The following is a 23758-nucleotide window of genomic DNA, read 5'->3' as shown; positions in this document are numbered from 1 at the left end:
TAAACCTGCGCGAGACACTTCAAATGCATGGGTTTGGTAAAGAGCCACGTGATTACGCTCGAATCATGTCTGTTCACATTGGCAAAGTGCGTCGGTCGCGTTATCACAATTTCAGAGACGAAATGGCGCGACGAGCAGGTCTTTATATAGTGTGGTTATATAATATTAAACAAAACTGTATGGCTCTAATGCCATAATCCGCTTTCGGAGTGGAAGGCAAGAAGTACAGGAGAATATGAAGGAGAGCCACAAAATTTCACGATCCTCGCTCGGCACAAAGAAAGCCGCGCATTTATTCTGTATACGACAACAAAGTGACGTGCTTAATCAATTAGTGCATGCATTTCTGAAGAGCGGCGTCGCTGAAAGCTTACAATGAAGGAATCGTCACTTACGGAAAATTTCGTCTAGATGAGGTTTCGCTCCTCTTGCAACGGAGAAATTCACTTAAGCAGACATTTAGAAAATCGAGAGAAACACGGGCGTGGCACAGCGCCATCTGACTGTTACGCGTTGTTAAGTAGCCTGCCGACTCAGTTGCCGGAACAAACACAGCGAAGCCTACGTGTTACGAAAGGGGACCGAGCAAAATAATGGATGCAACGAGCGTTTTGCGATCTCCCATAAAAAAAGCCACACGTGTGTAACTGCGACCTGTTATAGCGAAATGTCGGCTATGACATAAAACATTTTCCCAGTGTCCTCGGATGGCGTTTCGTTGTAACTGATGCTCATAACGGCACGGCAGCGGTCATTGAAATGTCGCATGTACGATGTATACAAGCAGAGCAACGCACAACAGCCACCCGTGTAAAGTAAATACACGGAAGTCTCGCAATAACAAAATGTGATACGAATGGGGTAGCATGACGACAGCGCAGCGATTCCACTCTACATGCACACAATTTCAAACACCAGCCAGCTGTAACAAAATGTTACATGTAACGTGTAACATGTGTAACATGTCTAACATGTAAAGTAACATGTAGCAAAATAATTGTGGACAAAAATATATGCACATGTATCATCAGGCGCTCTCGTAAAGTTGTTCTTTAACGACGTTGCTCTCTAACCCGCATGCACCGGTGGTCAGCACGCCGTAAAGCACTCGCGTACAAGTAGTTGTTCTCGATGTCGTTCCGCTGCGCCAGCTGGTATGCTGGCTTGTCTACCACGCACAGTTACAGCCACCACAAATTCCAGAGGAGAAGAAATACCCGGCCTCATCCGCGCATGCGAGAGGGGCGACCAGATGACGTCATACGAAGGAAAGCGCGAGGATGCATGAAGGAAGAGAATTGATAGCTACCTATCGCAGCACTTTTATTTCCAGACTAATGAGGAGCCAGATAAATACAAAGCGCGGCCGCAGAAGCTGGGCACCCTTACCCATTCATGAGAAAACTATCCTGACGATCACCGCTGCTGCACACACATTGCTCATGAGAAAGGCACTCGTGAATGACGAGTAGAAAGTGGAGTCACTTTAGACACTTTTGACATCGCACGAAGGACAGAAGTAGGCACTCCAGGGAAAACACGGGGAATGCGGAAGATGGAAATTCAAGACGATGAGCAAAACGTGAACAAGGTGAATGCAGGAGCCAACGTTTCGACAAGTGGACTTGTCTTCTTTGAAGAAGACAAGTCCACTTGTTCAGTTATCTAGGAGGCGTTGCTCGAGTACGACAGGACAAGGACGCTTTTTGATGGGAACGCGCACCGTACTTTCTTTTTTTTTTTTTTGTGCTGTATGTGTCACTATGACTGCGCATAGTTGCGGCGCCTAGGAGGGGATGATAGAGTGGGTAAACGCGACTGAACGAGGACGTAGAAACAAAACACACACACAGACAGCGCTACACACTGTTGTCGCGCTTACACACACTATCATGAATTCAAACCAAATAGCCCGCCAACGTGTTTTAGCCTATGAGGAGCACCCAGGCTCCTTTTGATGCGTAGAAGGCAATACTGAAGGCTAGAGAGGCTTCTCTCCCTGCTTACATTCGCGACGAAAAAATTCGAAGTACATTTCGAGGAGTTTTGATTGAAAGCGCTGTATGTCAGTTAAAACAGAACGGTTTTGAATTGGTCCTTTCATATCAATAAACTTCGTAATGGTATTTCACGTGCACTTGATATAATTTGTAAAACCAGTTATTTCTTGCCACTTTGGTAAGCGGTGCAGCGTTACTATACGTTAGTGCGCTCGCCTATCTATTACTTTGTTAATTTGGAGCCACGACGTACAATACCAATAAGGAATGTATTCATAGACTGCAAAAAAAGAGTGCTACGCATAATCGAAGACGTTCTACGACGAACGGATTCTGCCCCAATATCCCGCAAGCTAACATCCTAACTTTTGAAATTATTTTCTACAAAAAAAAAATAATAACCACACTCGTTTATGATCAAATTAAATGGAACACAGATGCATTCCATGACGCTTCTTAGGAAACCACCTACCTAAAGCTTTAGACGCCCTAGTTATTGAAGCGACAAAATACGGACAAATTACGGCAGGTAAAAATTGACGCACATGATTCCTCAGCTTTCGAACAGAAATTCTGTAGTTACTAGCATAATAGCAGAAAGCCGGCCAGTAGAGCTTTAGAAAAAGAAGATGCATACTTATCTACTCGCGCTTCAGATGTGAATTTATTATTATTATGTGATCTGTTTTCGGTTCCGGGACGGTTTTGCTCATATCGGTGCGATGCCCGACGGCGAAGACAAGTGTTGTAATATTTTGATTGCATAGTCTGCTTTCAATTATGCTTTTTTCAAGTGTGGGACAAAGGTCTCGTAATTTTGTTTGCACGAGAAGTTTGTGAAGCGTTGTCTACGGTGTGCTTTGTTTTTCCTCGCAGGAGAAAAATGTTACGTACGGTTCTCTCATGACCATATCAACAAAGAATGTAATCATTCAATGGGCTGAACGTGCGTAATTTAGTGGTTAGAGCAGGTTTTGGTGCACTGTCAGGCATATACCGTATTTATTCGTGCAAGACCCGCACATTTTTATCCGGAGTTTATACCGGGTGCGGGCCCTACACGGGGCTGGTTTATGGCTGCTCACTGAAGCCGTACTGCGGTCAGGCTGCAAGGCAAATAAATGAAACCAATAGCGGCCTACTACGATCACACTGTAAACCAATTTGCACACTTACGAGTGCTTTCTGTCGATAACTCAAGCTTTTACACTCTTTGTGGGTGTAAGGGAGTGAGTTATAGACCAACCTGCACCCTTAAGGACACCTAAGGGTGCACAACGGCTTATAGTGCATTTACAGTCGACAACCAATTTTTGGGACAGTGAGTAGTGCCATCTTGGAGCGGCTTTTGGGAATTTGGCGGTAAGCAGCTATACACGTGACGTTTAGCGAATTTTAGTGAAAGTTTAGTTTCCAAATTTTCACATTCCAAAGTGGGGGTGCGGGCCTTATGTATACACTAGTGAATGCGGTAGCTGCCTCTTTGCCACCCCTTCGCATACAAACGCTGTGTTTAAGCTGTATCCATTTAAATGAACAAATAAAGTGAAAGTGAATACTGTCAAAACATTGCGTCAGATATGAAATAAATATACAGTTACGTGTCATGTAATTCGACATAACATTGTCTCATACTCTTGTGCCGCAAAATGTAACGCGACTATTGCATGGAACGTGTTGCAAATCTGCACCTATTTTACCACCGAACGAGTATAGAGGGACCCTCTTTTGCGACCCGCGGTCACAGCGCACCGCTTCCACTCGCGACCAAAACATAGTGCGTCGCATACATCGCATGCAACACGGATGCAACCTTATGTCGACAAGTCGTATACATCGTCGCAGAACTGCACTGCAAAATACGCGGAGTGAGACCGCACTACTTGCGTAGCTTCGTGTTGCCTGGCCACGTATGAAAAGGAGTGTGTGGCGCAGCTCAGAGAGGAAAACGATTCACTTTGTTCGACGGCGTGTGCACTGCGCAAAGATCCGCGAGGGAAGTATATATCAATAGTTGCGCGATATTCCTCCGGCAATATCTTTTTTTTTTTTCAATTCCCCGTAAAATCCTTCTCTCACTGCGCGATCTACGTGATAATCTTGCTTTCAGCCACATATTTCGCGGGGCATGCGGATTTCGCCTCGGATGGATAAAGCTCAGCTCGTCGCTCGCTATCATTGCACACGCGACTGCGGAAGAGCACCTTACCACTCGGGCGCCCATCCTTCACGCCCGGGACATCGGGTTGAGCTGCTCCCCGACCAAATCGGAGCTTTTGCTCCTTCGGCCTGGGCGGATGGCCCCCCTGTCGCCTTATCCACTCACCGTCTACCTTGACGGCACACCCATTCCTCTCGTCTCTACCCTCCGCATCCTCGGACTCTTTCTTCAGTCCAATGGCAAGCACACCACCCTCATCACTCGACTCACAAACACTGTACACCACACTGTCCGTCTCATACGCCGCATTGCAAACCGCCACCACGGCATGCACGAACACGACCTCCGCCGCCTGGTCCAGGCCTTTGTTCTCAGCCGCTTCATTTATTCTCTTCCGTATCTCTACTTTTCTCGTACCAAGGAAGACAAAGTCAACAGCCTCATTCGCCACGCATATAAGTCAGCCCTGTCCCTTCCCACATCTACATCGACGGCTCGGTTACTGTCGATGGGCGTCCACAACTCCCTGACGGAGCTGACGGAGGCCCATCGCACGGCCCAGCTCCTCCGTCTCTCCCGCACCCGCCCGTGTCGCGTACTTCTCTCCACCATTAATCTCTCCCCTCTCATTCCTCTTCCCACATCACTGACCATCCCTTCCCATGTCTTCCCCCTCCGAACCATTAATCCCCTCCCTAAAAATATGCATACCGAACACCACCCCTCCCGTAGAGCTGCGCGAGCCTCCGCGCTCTGGCGTCAGTACGAACGGCAGGCCGCCGTGGCTTACGTAGATGCTGCCCCGTACCGCCGCTACCCAGCACATGCCCTTGCCGTCACTGACAATTCTCTCCGACCCACTCTTACTACCTCAGTCTACACTTCTACCTCTGTCGAGGCCGAGGAGGCAGCTATTGCCCTTGCCATCACGCAAACCTCCGCGAAGTACATCTTCAGCGACTCCAAACCTGCGGTCTACAACTACGAGGTTGGACGGGTGGCACACCCGGCCATCGGAATCTTGCGTTCCGATACCGTTCCCTCTAGCCCCATCCAAATCATCTGGGTGCCCGCTCACGCGGCCCATCCTGGTAACGAGGCGGCCAATCCCATCGCTCGAGATTCGACTGACCGAGCAAGCCCGCCTCCGCCGGGAATGGATACGCGCGACGCGCTCCTCACGTACCGCGATATCACGCAGCACTATCGCCTCTCTCGTCTCACCTTCCCCCCTCCGCACCAATCCCTTTCCCAGCCCCACCAACACTTATGGCGCCACCTTCAGGCCCATACCTATCTTGCTCCTGCACGTCTTGCCCTCTTCCACCCCGGGACGCACTCGCCGGCTTGCCGCTTATGTGACGGCTCCCGCGCCGATTACGCTCACGTCCTATTCTCCTGCCCGGCACACTTGCCCCCTGCCTCTTGGCACCTAAGCAATCCGCAGCAGTGGGAGGCTGCTTTGTCCAGCACCGAGCCGGATATCCAACTCCGACTGGTGAACTGGGCGGAGGACGTCGCGACTAGGCATGGCCTGGACGCCACAACCGGCAGCCTGAAGGCCGCCCACAACGCTGCTTTTTAATTTGTTTTTACTTTTGGCCTTCTCGTCAATAAAAGTTTTTCACCACCACCACCCATCCTTCCCATCGAGCAACGCCGACACTAGCGCTGGCTTTGGCTGGCTAATACCGAAACGCGGTATTAGCGAGATAAACTGCTCGTTGCGCCACAGACAAGCTGCAGCCGGCTCGAGCCTCACTGTGCAGGCCACAGCGCCTGCGGTATGACCGTGCGCAGCCGTATGCGTTCGTAGGGTGGCAGGTCGCGATAGAATCGCAGCCCGGTGAGCAGCTCGACGTCGCCGACGGTGGCCGAGTGCTGCAGCAGGTACTGCGGCCACGGCTGGCAGTTCTCGGGGCGCAGCAGGTGCGGCAGCAGGAAGGCGGCCGCGTCCAGCCGCTCGGCGGGGCACCGGTCCACCGGGACCCCCTCGGACAGGCAGCGCGTCACCACGCAGAACACGTGCGTCGGTACCGGCGGGACGCCGTCCGCCGCTGCGGCCCTGCACGGCGATGAGAAGATCCTGAGCGTGCACTCACGTACAGGCGCACACACCGGAATAACCTAAGGCCCGTCTACTTGGGAACAGCAACGCCGGTGGCGACACGTCACATCGTGTGCCACCGATACCCAGGGAAGGTTCGTGCGTTGCGCGACTGTGTCGTCCCGACTAGTGGCCTTTGAAAACGCTGACGCCACCAGAGAGAGGAAAATGATCACCGTAATCGTCGGCATCACCAATGCAATCATTATATAGACAGCTAGACGAAGGCCTCTCCCACCCATCTCCGGTGGCCGCTTCTCATGCATTCTGTGCCGGCAAATACCCAGTACTCCTTCATGTCACCCAATCCTCTGCCGCCTGCATTAACGTTTTCTTGGCACCCATTCTGTTCCTGTAATAGAACACTGGCTATCTACTCTATGCAAAACGCGAACTTGCTAACTTTATGTATTCCTCTTTATCTCAACTGAAATATTAACTATATCCCGCGTTCGCTCTCTAATACATGCTGCCGTCTTTCTGTAACGTCACACCTATCATTTTCTGCTCCTTTGCTCGTTATGCCTTCCTCGACCTCGCAAACGTATTTTAATTTTTCGAGTAATGACGCCACAGGGCGGAACGCGCAGACTGCACACTTTTCCCTTCACACATAATGGGTCACAATCGTGGCGCACGTGGGAGTGCCGTTGCCGGTGCGCCTTCACTGCCCGGCTTTCAGCCGCCCGCAGCAACGCCGTGCAGGAAACTCGTTGTGCGGCTGAATGAGCACGTTAATCCTCAAAACTATGCGGAACGCCAGCGCGGTCGATTAAAGGACGGCGCCGCTGCTCGAAACCTTACGGCAAAGGCGCACCGAACCTGAGCCTGTGCAGCGGCGGCCTGCGTCCGTTCCCGTCCAGGTCGAAGGCCGGCCCGGTGACCAGGTGCAGCGAGCCGTGGCGCGCCTCCCAGAGCTGCACCAGGCGCAGCAGCTCGCGCCGCACGCCCGCCGAGTGGTTGTGGTAGAAGGGCAGCGCGTTCGAGTGCAGCCACACCGCCGACTGCTCGGCGCGGGACGAGGCCAGCTCTGCGGCGAACCGACAGAGCGCGCGTTCTCAGAATGCACCCTACATGTGTGGCAGAAATCTGGACACTTTATAGAAAGCCTAGAGTTTTCTTTTTTTCTGTGGAATATGTATTGTCTATTTATAGCATGTAATCTTCTAGCACACACACACACACACACACACACACACACACACACACACACGCTGTTGGACGCCGTGGAAGCTGTTTAGACCTTATGTTGAATTCCAATGGTAGATTGCGAGCGCTCGGCCGGATCGCGTCGGAGCGTGTTGCTCCGACTGAGATCGCTCTCATGTGCGCACACCATATCTGCAAAGGGAATGTGTGCGCTCCCGCGGGGGCACTTAGTACAGGAAAATCAAGTGAGAGGGCGCTAGAATAGAGAAAGGAACAAGCGCTTGGAAGCGCAACCCACCACCCCATTTCACATTTCACTGTCCGTGTCATAAGAATCATCACTCGACTTGGATTTTGTACTGTCTGAGTCGGAGCTGTCTAGCAGCGCGAACAAAATCGCACGGCGCGAAGCGGCGTCCACGTTTCCCATGTCGTCCATAGCTACCCACGACCGGAAACAGGCGACCGTGACAGGAAGCAGAGGCGGCTGAAGGAAATACGTCACAAGGACTTCGGGTCAAATCTGCCGATTTCGGCGGAGCAAATATTTTTGCTACACGGAGCAATCCGGGATCAGCGGCTGGTCCCAATCTGCCATTGGAACACACAGCTCACGCTCCCATTCTGCCATTGGAATAGGATTGCTCCATATAGAGCAGAAAAACTTGATCTGGATCTGCCATTGGAATTCAACATTAGATACACCCTTTCTCCCCAAAGGACAAATTTACAAAAAGTGTACGGAACTGTACAGAAAACGTATGTGGTTTCTCTAATGAAAGGTGTTGAAGTAAAAGGAAATTTGATGTAAATCCAACGGAATGTAAGAATTCTTGCATAGAGAGGCTATGTGGTCTACAAAATCCAGAGACTGACTCAATTGATTTTTACAAAAGTACACACTAAACATAAAGGGAGTATTAGCAGCTCCCTTATCGCAGGCTCGGACTTAAGGATCCTCCATAAACGCTTCCGCCCGACCACGAAAAAGGCGGTGGGATGGAGGGGCTTTGGCAGGGCCAGCTGCTTGCTTCCGGTTTTTACTCCCAATATCGAGAGTTATCGTAGTTTCACTACCTGAGCGACCTCGCGATATGAACTACGTTCTCTTTGATTGGGCACAAGTAGAGTAAGCGTGTATCAACAGCTCTGGAAAATATGGGACAAATATTTACTCCCTCAAACAGGACGGGAATAATTACGACAGCGGCGCTGACCGCCTCTCCAAGTGCGCCGAGGGAACGCCAGATCGTACACGTCTCGGAAACCGGAACAACTTTTCTAAAGACGTTGTAGGACGTGCTTAGTTAACCGTGGCAGTCTGTGCAGTACGTCAAAAAGTGGTAAAGTGGGTCACGCGTCCATCGCACACTCGGATACGTCAGACACTCCGGTTCATGTAAGGTCTGAACTGCACTCTTGTGGTCTGAGACGCAGAGTTGTTGCAATGTATTGATTGATTGATTGATTGATTGATTGATTGATTGATTGATTGATTGATTGATTGATTGATTGATTGAATGATTGATTGATTGATAACCCGGACTGCGGACCACCCGTTTAGAATTTGGCGCTGGCAATTATAGGGTAGAAGCATAAACGATACGTACCTGGCGGGAAGAGTGGTTCCTTGGTTAAAGACCTCGTGGCCAGGGCCTCGTAATCATGGCAGCTGAGGTCGGCACCCTTAAGTCGTGCGTCACGCTCCCAGCAAGCGTTGGCGATGGCGTGCTCGTGCTGCAGCGATGTCATATCTATATACGCACGTGGCGCACACTCGGTGGAATGCAGGCGCCGTCGGTAAAGGCTCGTTTATAGTCCGACGTTATCGGCGCGCGGGCGAGCGTCGTCCGCGGTCAGTCACGCTGCGTCGGTTGCGCTGCGCCAGCTGAGATGCCATCCCCTCTATACTTCAACGCGCGCGGCGTCGGCTGCTATCTTCGGAGCATGCGCAGAACGTTCGGCAAGTCGCGCGCCGTCCGCAAAAGCCGTCTGCGGAGTTGTGTTGGCGCCTTTTTCTTCGCACGCAATGCATTGTGGTGCGAGAGTTCCGCCGACTCCGACGCGCGAATGGCTCAGGAGCCATATCGGCGCCGGGCCCGTCGGGGCGCGTCGGAAGCCGCCGGTTACGTTGGCTGCGCCGGTGCGCCCGACTATAGAGGGGTCGTTTTCACCGACGTGACGTAGCGTGCGCGCGCGCGTGCGTTACGTCGGACTATAAACGGCCCTTAACGGCTGGGCATATCCCCAAGTCGTATATACCCCGATTTGCTCCCTATAATGTTGGCCCTAGCGTGAGGCGTGCTACAGACTTAGGCCACGAAAAACACGGGGAAGGCGGGAGATGGAAATTCAAGACGATGAGCAAAACGAGAACAAGCTGAAAGCAGAAGCCAACGTTTCGACAAGTCCACTTGTCGAAACTTCCTGTTTTCCCCTTGTTCTCGTTTTCCTAACCGTACTCAGGCCACGTAGTTCAGGTGCGAATAATTATTGGTGACTGGTTAGTGGTACCGTGCAGGTCTAACCACGCGAACGTCCCAAACACGCGCTTTCGTGAAGCACATATACCACCGCGGTGACCGAGAGGCTATGAAATTCTGCCATAGAAAAATATCCTTTTATTTCTCTAAGGTTCAGCTGCTTAACTCAAGGTCGCGGATCCGATTCCTGATCATGATGGCGGATTCTGGTGGGAGGCGGAATGCAAAACGCTCGTGCGCTTTCGTGTGAACCTCAAAGAACCTTAGCTGGTCAAAATTAAACAACCGCCATACGCTATAGCATCTATGCGCTGTGTTAGCTCGCATACCGCAGCTGCACAAAGCCACGAGAGCGCGGCTGTGGTTTTCGAAGTCAACCGGACTGGCTGACTGTCTGTGAGGCAGTGACGAACATCCCAGTTCGTCTGCGTAGAAAGCGTGCCTCAGGTCGCCCTCTCTGCTCCTCTTTATTATTTTCGGCCTTTTCCCCCTTCCCCAGTGTGGAGTAGCCAATTAGGCTTCGTTCTGGTTCAACATATATTGCTTTTTTTATTCCTCTATACGTCTTTCTATCGGGTCCTTATAAACCTCCAAGCCAACATCGATCATCCCTTGGCAGCAAGACAAAACACCACGTGCAGGACCAGCTGATTTAGTGCAATGTATACGACTACCTTGCAGCGATGTACCAGGAACCCGTGAGGTCTGCAAGACGCCGAAACAGGTGTCCGACCTTTTGGAGTATAGGTCACAAAATTGATTATATGCATACTATAGGCTGTGGGCGACATCCCAGCAAGGTACGCGACCGTACTAGTTGGTGTTGATCCACGATTTTTGGCAGCACGAACGTAGACAAAGGACGGCGACGGAAGGAGACCCTCAGACATGTCACCTCTTTCGCCGTCCTTTGTCTACATTCACGCTGCCAAACATCACGGATCTTCCAGTAATGTCCAATGAATGACTCAGAATATTGCGGTAGTCACGGCCTCCAGGATTGTCGATCCGGGTAGGGGAGAGAGCGATGCTGACCTTATTGGGAAGCTGGTACGCTAGGTTTGCCGACGGCCTGGCTCAGGTGTCCTTCATGTTACAGAGAGATGAGGTAAGCGCACATCTGCAGCGACAATACGAGAAGAAATAACGGAACGTGCAGCTCCCAAGAAGATCCAAAGCGGAGTGCAGCTCTATGTACATCGCGGCCGTCCTAAAATTGATGGCTTGGCCGCACGGTACACTGCCGTAACAGTCACTCTGCCGCCCTCTCGTATAAGAGTCGCGACATGGGGCTGTGTACCTTTCCATCGAGCGTGAAGGCCGTCCAAAGCGGCAGCCTGAGCGCCCTGTCGAAGGCTGTCACGTAGTCCTTGTTGGCAAGCACGCAAGGTGACATCTGGCCGTCCGAACCGGCCTCGGCATCTTCCTGGGAAGGCAGACCCCAGGGTGTGTGTCGCGGCAAGGCATCCGGTGCTGTCGAAGGGCGCACGGTCTGTGGAGGTAGAAAGATAGGGACTATACGTTAAGTGATAACTGGAGAAATTTCTTACTTATATCTACAGAGCGCTCTAATCATGGCTAAACAACAACAACAACGACGAAGACGACGACGACGACGACGACGACAACAACAACAACAACAACAACAACAAACGACACACACACACATGCAAGGCAAGAACACACACATGTGCTCCAACATTAGATAACACGCGAACTCGAAGCAGGTTTGCGTAATCACTTAGAAAGCGAAATCGCAGCGCGCAACGCACCATCATGGTCATCTTTCAGGTGAGCAAAGCTCACCTGCAAGATGACTGCAAGGTGACTGAGCTATTACCGAATCTCCTATAGTTTCCGGGGGGTTAGCGTCGACGTCTGCAGCGTGTTCTACGAGAAACTCCACGCGTTAATCAATTGTGGCCAACGTTATTGTGGCGTGCCAGGCGCAGCGCATCACGTATAGCAGCATCTGCCGATCACGTGACGGCACATCGAAAGAACTCCCAGAGCGAGACAGCGCTTCCGACAATCGCGTTGCGTAGAAAGGTGTAGGCGACGCCGCATACGTTTCTTGCCAATATTTCCGTTATTCTTTCATTACGTGCCAGGTCGCCTTGTACAAAATGTAACGCGTCAGCGCTACCGTGGTTGGCGGGTGAAGGAACCCCCGTGTATCGTGCTTCGAAGAACGGGAGTGGGGCACCTGCTGCACGTGCGCCTTGACACACGAAAGAACTGCGTCGTTATGCGTGTAGCAATTGGTGCTCGCCTTGTGTCGGTTTGTCAGTGCATGACGTGCTTGAAGGCGTGCAGCCCTCGGTTACTGACCGAGACCAATGTTGCTTAGCGTGTTATTCTCTTTATCACACATGTTTCCTAAACATTACTTGTCTCTGATAGCGCAACTCCGCCCTTTTATGATAGATAACTAAATCAAGAAGCATGTTTTGCTGAATTGTATGACAGTTTGTAATGTACGCCGTTACCTATTGAAACAATCTCAGTATCATTCCACTCTGTGGAGAAGGACGACCAGCGAAGCTGTGTATGTGGGCCCCTTAATGACGAACTGCACCTCCACCGCGGGTCGGCCCGGCATTGCACTATCTTTCGGATCGGCACACGTACGGGGAGTGCTTAACCCCTGCTTCACTTCCTCCGCGGGTCGGCCCGGCATCGCACTATCTTTGGGATCGGCCCACGTATGGGGAGTGCTTAACGCCTGCTTCACCTCAGCCGCAAGTCGGCCCGGCATTGCACTACCTCCGGGATCGGTCCACGTATGGCGAGTTTTTTGATTAAAACGACACGAAAATTTCCTTGGACGGTAGAGGGATACAGCTTCGCTGTAAAAGTCGCTCTAAATAACTTTAAGTCAATTCACAGCATATCTACAACTACGGAGTTCAATTCAGGCAGCAATGAAGGCCTGCCCATTGAACACGTTTAGTTTCCGTGTATCCGTCCCCGAAACGGGCAGTGATATGCACTCGGCGTTTGCTCCCTTAGTTTCCTAAAAGCGACCTGTGGAACAATGATATAAACTTAAGCTGGGCCGCCTACCTTAATAGTCTTCTCCGTCTCTCACATGAAAAGAGCATTCGAAGATTTGAAGACAAAGTTGACAGTATCGCAAGGCTTAATCAAAATCCCTTAGACACTCTAGAAGGTGGCACCGTAATATAGTTAGTGCCTTCGCATTTGCAGCTAGGGTTCCAAACCATCCCGAATTCAGTGGGACAGTTCCGACTTTTGAGTAAAAGTCCCAAGTCACGACTTGACTCAGTCGGGATGGCCAAATGTCCCGACCATTTTTTCTTTTCTGCTGAATAAAAATAAATAAACCATATTCCCCCTTTACAATGCCTAACAGCTCCGTTGCGCATTCTTCTTTGTCGTCTGTTACATTGAAAAAACAAATTAACGTAAAGGTAGTTTAGTTTTTCTCGTGGTTCTAGTTTTCTTGTACGCTCTAACGCCTCACAGCCTCATCTGTATTAGTAACCGTGTTAACCAGGTAACTCTACAGCGTTTGAACGGCGATATGCTAACAAAAATGTGCACAACCTTGTTGCACGTGCGGACTGGCGGCTCCTGGCAGTGCCGTGGTCAGTCGTCACCCGCCCTCTCGTCCCGACTTAGTCCTCTCGAGAGTTGGCAATTCCATGTATACTTGCAGCACCTCAGCCTTGCTCGAGGACAGCGTCCGGACATTCACTGCGATTCGCCCCCTTCGACACGTGCTCGTCAGGACACTTGTGAACACACATCAGTGCACAGAGGCTCGCCCTGCCCCGCGGACAAGCAAAGCCAAAACCGGTGCAGCGGACGTCGCACAGTCATCAGCGTACCGACACTATCGCAAATGCTTGTCACGGCTTTATAATTACCGCACGCGGGTAATGACGCCGACGGTCAGAAGTAAAGCGCCTATAATTACAACGTATACCTTGCTACGGAATCACGGTGCGCGAAACCGCACGGCTTTAAATCTGGGCGCCGCTATGTCAACAACCTCACTGCAGGTGCATGCTTCGCGGATTACGCACAAATTATTGAATTATACGGCTTTCCACCTGTATTTTCAGCTGCATGCCATCCGCTCCATGAGTAGGGATGACTAAAATATTCGCTGTTCGTGCATACACGTCATTGTATTTAAGATGTTGAATGGTGTGTTGGAAAGCGCTCGATGTGAAGCTGACCTAACTCAAGACGCAAATACCATGAAAAGGTACTTTTGTTAGACATCGTGAAATTCTCACTTCATCGATGGTTCGAGGTTAATTCAGAAGTTGCAGTCTGTGTTCTGGTAAGTTTCGGTCATTTACGGTGTAGACAAAAAAAAATTTAGACATCTGTATGTAACATAAGCCAAATCGTACTATCTTGCGATAAATGTTCGCAAACAGATTACAATGTTGGCGGTACAGTTTAGAGGCCACATGGCTAGAGTCTCATATACATTCCGTCAACCTTAAATTCCTATAGGTATCTTTTCTGTCGTTCAAGTTGTCCAATGCTTTTTAGTTTACGAGCAATTCTCGTACGTGCTTATCTAAAATAAGATCTAGCTGCCATTTCGCCCTGGTGGCTGTCGGAATCGCCGGCCTAACACCTAAGCAGGTGTCACTGGATAATAGAATAGGACGTAATTTTAACGTTAGGACGGCAAACAGCGCATTTTGTGGCAGTAAGCTGACAGCTCCTTCCACGTAGCTGCAACACTTTATGGCGTCGGGCTGGGCTATTAGAATTTATTGAGCGCTTGCATGTGGAGCCGGTCCCATCCCAGGGGTGTGCTTCCATCTTTTTTGCAACTAGCTTCGAAGAACAACTTGTGCATATTCGTTCAAATGTTATAAGCCATGAACCTTTCTAAGTGCGCGCAGTTTAAGATCGCTTGAAAACTGGTAAAACGACGCTCCAGAATTTTTACCGCGCACAAGCTCAATGCAGGACAACTTTTTTTTATCCTCGGTAATGCTGACTAGTGCAGACACGCGACCGCAATTTTCCGAGGGAGTAACATCGCCACCACAGCGCGTGTACAAAGACCTCCGATATCGCACAAAATAAATGGCCGCTAAATTTATCGGGTGACAAACAAAACGGCACGGACAGAGTGAGAGCTGAAACGCACATGGCAAGAAATTAGCGTTGCAGTCTTCGTGTATAACGTGCACGATTAACCTGCTGCTCGCATAAAGCATATTTGAACACATATCTTAGCACATAAACACATGTTAACGTACATTTAAACACAGAAAACAAGTTATTATTATTATTACTAGAACACATAAGGTTACGGGTGGAGGTACATTTACAGGCTAATTACAGTGTAGAAATATATTCAAGATGGCGATATATATTCAAGATGGCGATAGTCTATCCTCACCATGACCAGCGTCATCGTTGTCGTAATGCTCGCAGTACCATGAAAATAGCATACATAATGGACGGAGAGAAAAGCGAGGGAAGGCTGGCAACTGCCACTAAAGAGAAGGAATTAGAAATTAAATATAGTTATGTAAGGGAAGTTTAAAGGGCCACTAAAGGCAAATATTAAGACAAGCTAAAGTAATAGTTTAGTACTCGAAAATCTCTAAGGCGTCAATATTATGGCGAACAGAGAGTTAGCAATCGAGAAATTGAGGTAAATGCAGGACACGATTAGAGACTCCCCCGTGACCTCAAAGTACTTGCCCGATGACGAAGGCACTCCTCATTTAAATCCTGTAGCTAGTACTCAGCCACTTGTTATACAAACATCATTGTATTGCATTATATAAGATGAGAGAAAATGCTATTTGTCCAGTTATATATCGTTTTTAGAAAAAAAAGAACCCTTGACAACGGCGCGGGAGCCGCCCGCGCTTTCGCGTTTTCGTAGTTTCGTTATCGCGTAGTGCTGCTCTGGTTTTGCTGGCTCGCGAAACTCGCGCAAATTGCAAATAGGAGAGAATTCCACTTCCATGTGATGTCGCGGGATGCTCAAACGGTCCACGCCACTCGACCAAAAGCAGCTGCAGCGGCGAATACACCGCTCTCTCTTGGCTCATTTCTCCATGGCTGCGCGTTTGCGCTTTGTGCGAAAAAATCGTGTCGCCATCTGTCGGTCGCCGTTTTACTCACCGACGGCAGCACAGAGCGGTGATGGCGTATGGAGCGTGACCACTCCCCCAGTTGAGTGGGGGGAGATTTGAATTTCAAAAAAGGTATTTGGACCCTTCAGATGCAATTTTCTTGTAAACAAAATTTTTTCTTGTTCTGAAACAAGCGTTGCGAGGTTTCTGGAACGGTATCTAAGCAGTCCGCGTCGACTTAGTATTTGCCTTTAGTGTCCTTTTAATACAGGAAATACAGCGTAAATGCGTTGTTTAGTCGGCAATGTCATAAGCTATAGAGAGAGGGACCCAAGTGAGAGAGAGAGAAACGAAGAGGGAAAGGTAGAGAGGTCAACCGAGGACGTGCCCGGTTGGCTACCCTACTCTTGGGGAGGGGGAAAAGGGAAGAACAGATAACGAGAGAAAACAAAAATAGTCAGTCATTCACAGTCAGTCGCAGAGGAACCTCCCCTGTCACAAGCCTCCATACAATCCAGTGTCCTTCAAGAAACGCAGAAGAGCTTTTGTGGCCTTTTGCATGCAAGAACGCATATGATCTGGTTCAAGGATCTTTTCTTCTGAGAGCGCTCTATTGTCAAGCAGGTTGAGTTTCGCCTGTAAAGTACGTCGTTGAGTGTCAAAGAATGGGCAGTGACACAGAGGATGCTCTAGAGTCTCGTCGCACCCGCACAAATTGCACGCCGCACTGTTGGCCATTCCTATCAGGAATGAATAGGAATTTGTAAATGCGACGCTCAACCACATGCGACACAGTAAAGTTGTTTCGTGACGGGAGAGTCCAGGTGGAAGGCGAAGTCGCAAGCTAGGGCCGAGAGAGTGCAAGCGTGAGTTGGTGAAACCCGGTGAATTCCAGCGTAGAAGTGTGATGTGGCGAGCAAGTGATTGAAGTTGTCGCGCAGCATCAGTTCTCGAAGGCGGTTTGGGGACCCGCTGATGTTTTTGTTTAGCCGAAAGCGCAGCTTCATCTGCGCTGTCGTTGCCGACAATTCAGCAATGGCTTGGCAACCACTGAAATACAATGTTGCAGCCTTTCTCGAGCGCGTGATTATGAGCGTGCTTTATTTCACACACTAGCTGCTCGTGTAACCCACGACTTAGGGCAAACTGCAGAGACCCAAAGTTTCGCATGAGCACAGACATGTGCCTGCCACCATACTATCCGGAAAATCCTCAGATCTGCACAAACCTTTAACAGGCTGCAGATTTCAGACACGGAATTCTTAATTGTACTTTAGCTTGTTACCGATCCCCTCAACGTCTTAAGTACATCACTAAGATCCCCCCTCCATAACATATCCTTTATTTTCTTCGATTGTAAACCCTATGTACCATTGTCATATGTTTATTACATACGTATTTTGCGCACTCCACAGCGAACCTTTCAAGGCACTATACAGTGTCATATGCACCCTTTGACATCGACTATACGTCATACCATTTCTTGGCACTCTGTGGCCATCACTGTCCCTTGCGCCATAACACCTTATCAATCAATCAATCAATCAATCAATCAATCAATCAATCAATCAATCACTAAAATCGAGGCTTAGACAGTGAGGTACCCCTTGGGCGGCTCCATTCTTTGCGTCGCTTTAGCGTCGCTCACATCGCGGCGACACCTAGCGAGCGCGGCGGAACTCAGGCTTGGGCCTCCGAGCGCTCCGGTGTCGAGCAACGCACCGAGAAAGAAATTTTGTAAGTCACGTCTTTGCTGCGGTAGACCCAGATTCGACTGATGCCAGGGCAATAGATTTGTATTGCGCGGTTGATATTTTGTATTTACTTTATTTAAGAAAATACTGCCCGTCTGAATGGCATACTTTAGGCAGGGGTGAGCGATCCATCGGAATTAACAAGGAAAGAAAGAAAGAAAGAAAGAAAGAAAGTAAGTAAGAAAGAAAGAAAGAATGAAAGGAAGGAAGAAAGAAAGAAAGAAAAAATGTAATAATCGTATAGCATAAAAGCCCGAATGATACACAAATCAAAACAAAGTTATGTACTAGAGAAATATCAACTAACACCAGATAAGTACCGTAGTAGTAGCAACTACCAATTATGTAACATAATAATAATGGCCGAACAAATAGACATACCGGACAAAAAGATAATGCCTAATAACAAGTAAAACAACTCTTAAGTTAACCCTGCAGACAAAAGCGACGCCAGATGCCACCCAGATTGCAAATAATGTTGAGAGCAATAGCATAATTGCATGCGAACATATTCAATTACAAAAGCGACAACAAGTTCAATAGGAATTAAAGCAGTCACTCTGAGTGCACGGGGTTCAGAACAAAGTACACTGTAAAAATAAATATAAGTAGAACTGTCATTGAGACGGTGCAGGCAATGCGTGAACGAACGATTTCAAATCGGCGCTTTCGAGAGCCTCGGGTGGCAAATTATTCCAGTCGTTGATCAATCGCATCAGGAAAGAAGGAATACCTGTGCATACTGGCATAGCAGAGGTGTTCAGTAACTTTTTTAAGGTGAGACGAAAGCGCTTCGCGGTGCAAGATTGCTTCGATACACTCACTTTTCTCTATTGCTAACTTTTCATTATATATAAGATAGGATAGCTTCACTATTTCAAGAAACCGTCTCAGTTCTGAAGTTTCCATTTTTTGCGCTTTCCAAAAGAGCTGTTGGAAATGTGTCGCGTTGATAGGAATTAAATTTAGATCTTGCAGCTTTCCTGCGTACGGATTCAAGTGTATCTATGTTAACTTGTGTGTGCGGGTCACAGACAGCCGACGCATACTATTACATACATACTATAGGCAAGTAGTTTAATTCCGTGGGTTGCCTTAACTAGTGCTCGTCTTAAGTATCCTAGTTTTCTCAATGCCTTTTTTTCCAACAATGGACGAAAATCGAAAAAGAAATACTTGAGGCGCTTTATATCAGTGTACAAAAGGAAGGAAAATGCATCAGTATTCCTTCTATCTCCCTGAGCGATAAAGAGATAGCTTTTCTAATAGCTGAGCTTTAAAGATAAATAGAACGTAGAAATAGATAGGGCAAAATGGTGTGTTCATTGATTTAAATAATTTTGTACCTTGCTATGAGCATTGCGCATGCGTCTGCAGTTGATGTTCGAGGGTTGATCCGTTTTTCTTTTCTTTCAAATGTATGTCAGTTGCGAGTCCAGCGTTGTGGTGTCCCTTCTTTCCGTCATGTTTGAGTCTCAATTTCTTCGCTGGTTTTCTCAAGTTTCAGCATGAATCAATTGGCCCAGCAAGCAGCACTTCTACAAAGTCGCCAATGCATTTGATCGCAAGGTTCTTAAAAAATTTCCACAGGTGATCAATTGAATGCCTATTTGACTTACAGTGGAGACAGAGTGTGAAAACGAGCTGTCTAGTACATCTAGTACGTCAAGATCGCTTGCACGAGAAAATACAGGTGCATATAATTACCGTTTTATGAATTTACAGATATAATTTAATTGCATTTTCAGGCATACAGTCCTATGGTCTGGTATGCACTCGAGGATATGGATAGTAGGATTGCGCAATACCCTGTGGTTGACCAAGAATAGGTCTAGGATCGATTGTTTGGTACATTGAACGCGAGTGGGTACTTTAACCAGTTGCGTTGAATCATGAAACAGCATAACATCAAGAAGAGGTACAGCATCACTTGAGAGCTCGTAAGGAAAATCATTGCCTCAGGCAACATGGGGTACGTTAATGTCTCTGACAGGCATTAAATTACAGGAGGGATTTCTATAATACAATAAGAAGTTATTAAGTCTTTCACAGAAGGTTTTGTCGGAACTCGGGGGCTTATAGAAACCTCCCATTATCAAAACACATTCTTTTAAGATGATTTCGACAATGACACACGCAATTCCTACAATGTCAGCCAGTCTCAATACCTCAAACGAGTCTTTGAACATAATCGCAACTGCGCCACCGCCTGAATATCTTTCATTTATGTGGATGATGTAACCCGGGGGTACAATTTCAAAGTCATTAGTCACGTTTAACCATGTTTCAGTAGGCACTATAGTTTCCGGATTATGCGCGATGACTATACTCTCCAAACAAGTGGTTTCATTAACAATGCCGCGAGCGTTTACATTTAGGCAAGTGAAACTTTCTGTGCTTCTGTTTGGTCATTCATCTCTCCGCCTCGCCCAATGCCGCAGTTTCTCGAAACTGGTACTCTTGCCATTTCTTCGTCTTCCCATTTAAACAATTCGTTATCAACCCTAATTTTAGCGCACATGAGCCTGACTTTCTTTCCCGATCAAAAGTGAAAAATGGGCGAGTTGGTATGGAAGCATGGCTAAATTCAGAGCGCGAACTACTGGGACACAAGCTAAGACACAAGAAAGGACAGGACACGGTGCTGTCTTTTCTGTTTTTCTGTTTTTCCTTGGAATATTTACTCGTATGACAGTTAAAATTCTCGAAATTTCTTTTTTTTTTCTCACATAGGTTTTCTAGTTTCAGAGTTTGTCCCCCTCTCACCTAGTCGCGCTTCAACCGTGCACCACTAACCGATATCTCTGGCGATAGGTTTTGGAACGCTTTTCGTTCCAAGCTTCGCGACCTATCCAGATGGACCTTGGCTATAAAAATGTCTGTACTACAGCAGGCACTCACGTTTCTACACATGCACCCGTCCTCCTTGTCTCCTCCTTCGTCGCTGCCGTTGATGCCGCACATGCCGGGCGTCCTCAGCGGTGGCTCGTTCGGAAGGGCCGCGGGGTTGCGCAGCAGGTAGTGCAGCACGCCGCGGGTGCCATTGTTAGGCTGGGGTCGGATGCGCAGCAGCTCTGCGTGCATGAGCACACTGAAGCGCAGTGACGCGCACGTGCATCCATATATGACGCGCAATGTAGGTCTTATAGCGCGTCGAGTCCTCTAGGCGGGAGCTCGTACCGCACATCGTTTACGTCCTTTGGAGTGTATTTTATTACACCTTGGCATACACCTTAAGGTATATATTCTAGTTCTAAAATTTTTGCTTCAATTTCATTGCAATAACATTTATACGCACCCTCGAGCGCGTCCCAAAGCCGCAGCTAAGCTTTAAGGAAGGCAGTATTGGATGGCTGTTGTGGGGTTCTCCTCCCGTACTCTTGGGACAAAGGAACGACAACACAGTAGTGCAAACAATCACAAGGGCATTTATTGCACCTTTCATAGATCAATGCCTGCTAGCCGAGTTGCTATCCACAAAACATGCCGATGGGCGCGCGACAAATCTAGGAGTCCGACTCACCGCGACCGGATAGCGAGCGAATATGTTCGCCCCATGCTGGATCCCAACGCCTGGTCGTTCGCGTGTACGGTCACGCGAACGGTGGCGCGTTCGAAGGCGGCCACGCGAGACGGTCTCGCAGAAGCATGGATCGGCGCACGCGCGGCACGGCACGTCCGCACTGCTTGCTGTCCCGAACCAAAGAGAAAGCGTCTTGTCTTTCGGCGCCCAAGTAACCCCGCCTGTCAGCGGCGTTAGCAGCGCAACACTCGCGCCCTCTCTCGTACTGCGCTTGTACCACTCCGACCGCCGCGGGCGCCAGGCCACGCGGCGAAGCCGCACTGCAGGAGCTATGCGGGAAAACAAGAGATCAGGGGACGCGTGAGAGTCGCGCATCCCCACACTGTTTAAGTGAATTTTATGGAGTTCTCCACTGAGTATTAAAATCTCAGTATATGGGTGCTTTTGCGCTCCGCGCCCACTAGAATGAATCTTCTGCGAAAGGTAATTGAACCGGCAACATCGTACTTTGCACTTGCTGCAATAACGTGCTGCACAGACAAAATATTTTTTTTATCTGAATCTTATATCTGATTGTTTAATTGGCTCTGGAGAGTATGCTTTCCGTACATAACTCAGAGACTTCCCTTACAGCTCAGTATCTCAGTGAATTGCGTTCTTCAGCTGAGCACAAAGTGACAGGTTCGGCTGCCAACCGCATTCCCATGGCGCCGATATGCAAGAACGCTCGGGCATCGCGTTGTAGGTGCCCGTTTAAAGTTTGCAGGTATAGGATCCCGAACGCTCCGCTACGATGTCGTTGCGTTGGTTGTCAAACGCCCCATCAGTAAATAAATCAGACAATCGGGGTCTTGCGTTTTGTAGCCGTCGGTTCACAACGCACGAAGCGCAAGGATCGAAATCTTCTGCACTCACCTGCCATGAGTTCGTAGAGCTCGATGTTCCTGAACGGCCTGGCGGTGACGTTCTGCCGGAAGGCCGGACCGTGCGCCACGAACAATGACTGCATGCCGGGCGCCATGTTGTCGTAACCGTGCGAGCCACCGTTGCACAGCGCTGGATTCTTGTCCGCTTCGCGGCTGCACGAGGGATACAGAGATGTAAACACTGCGAAGTAGGTGACGAACGTGTTTACAGGCTGCATGGGGGAAAGGTTCCACCGGGGCAAGAAGTCTCGGACAAGCCGGACAACAGCTAGACGGATGGGCCTATTTATAAATGCGGCGTCGTAATTCTCGGTGCGTTATTCACGCGGCATAACAGTTCCATTGTGACTCAAGAACGTGGCGGCGACGTGGCCGCATGCAGCTATTACAGCGGCAAGCAAGAAGAGACGTAATCTGCGATATGCACGAGCGTCCAATGCTCGTGCGACGCATACGCCGCAAGAGCTAATTAGCTTACACAATACAGCCAGGCTTCAGCGTCACATTAACAAGGGGACAAGACGAGAAAACGTAAAGAATGAGCACTCTGCCCGAAACAGCATTTACTGCAAGCCAGTGTTACTGCCGAGCACAGGCAGAGGCGGGCTGTTAGCGACCCGAGATGTTTGCTTAGATATTACGATGAACAGGAAAAGCATACGCAACAATAATCAGCAGAGACATGCCTGGCTGCCCGCCAGGGGAAGGAAAAAGAAGAGCGCGGAAGTGTAGGAAAATACACAGGGTGTCTACCAAGTTGACATTTCCAAATTCCCTGAGTTTTCCAGGTTTTCCCTGAGTGCCTTCACAAAATTCCCTGAGTGATGCAGAACTATGTTTTTTGTCAAGACGGGCTGAAACCATTATTTGCGGATACTGTCACTCTAGTAAGCATATGAAAAAAATTTAAAAAAGAACGACTTAATCCAATTTGAATACTAAGGAGTAGTGTTTATGTTATACAAAAAGAGAAAAAAGAGAATAAAGGGAGGGGTTAGTAAAATGCACAGCAAATAAAATGTCTTTAAATATATGCAAATCGAGTCGGACCTTCTCAAATACGAATAGAAAGGAGATACATATGGAAGCAAATATTTTCAAATATGAGCTATTTCTACCAACTTATAGCAAGCTCAGTGGTATGAGGCCCGAACTATGTCACAATTGGGACACTCTCTCAACAGCTCGTAAGTCAACCTCAACTGTCCTGACATACTCTCAGCCCGCCCACAAAACCTCATTGTTGTGTTTCACTGTTTTAAAGAGTTTATATTAGTTTGGATAAGGGACACCTGCATCTCGGCATCAGCCAACACTTTGTTTTTTGATCTCAAGCTCCTTCAAAACGGCGGCAGCGCGCTTCCTTTCCCGCTAATTCGTCACTGCGTAGGTACCTTGTTTTTGTCTTCCTTCCGCCACTCGTTCGTCCCTCGGACCCATTTGAAGCATCTTCTTGGTCACTTGCACAGTTCAAGTCTGATTTTTTCAACTCCCTAGGGGCTACGAAAACATCCGAAAAATCGGCCAGTTGGAAAAAATGAATGGTTGTCATTTACTGCCCTTAAG

The 23758-nt window shown here is 48.8% G+C and overlaps 1 protein-coding gene across 2 annotated transcripts in view; it reads right to left on the bottom strand.

Moving 5' to 3' along the window:
• Positions 1–1281: 1281 nt before the first annotated feature.
• The window catches only part of LOC126527011 (ectonucleotide pyrophosphatase/phosphodiesterase family member 3-like), a 57641-nt gene continuing 35164 nt past the window's right edge, over positions 1282–23758 (bottom strand). For both annotated transcript variants that reach the window (XM_055068519.2, XM_055068518.2), the window contains 6 exons: positions 22182–22345; positions 20645–20817; positions 11201–11392; positions 9028–9154; positions 7091–7298; positions 1282–6226 (listed from right to left, as the gene is read on the bottom strand). In XM_055068519.2, coding sequence (XP_054924494.1) covers positions 5920–6226; positions 7091–7298; positions 9028–9154; positions 11201–11392; positions 20645–20817; positions 22182–22345 — 1171 coding nt within the window. In that variant the 3' untranslated portion in view covers positions 1282–5919. The remainder of the gene's footprint in view (positions 6227–7090; positions 7299–9027; positions 9155–11200; positions 11393–20644; positions 20818–22181; positions 22346–23758) is intronic.

Source organism: Dermacentor andersoni, chromosome 9, assembly GCF_023375885.2.
Source record: "Dermacentor andersoni chromosome 9, qqDerAnde1_hic_scaffold, whole genome shotgun sequence".
Classification (NCBI taxonomy): Eukaryota; Metazoa; Arthropoda; class Arachnida; order Ixodida; family Ixodidae; genus Dermacentor; species Dermacentor andersoni.
Note: the sequence above shows the minus strand (reverse complement) of the source record. Positions and strands in the feature narration are given on the sequence as shown.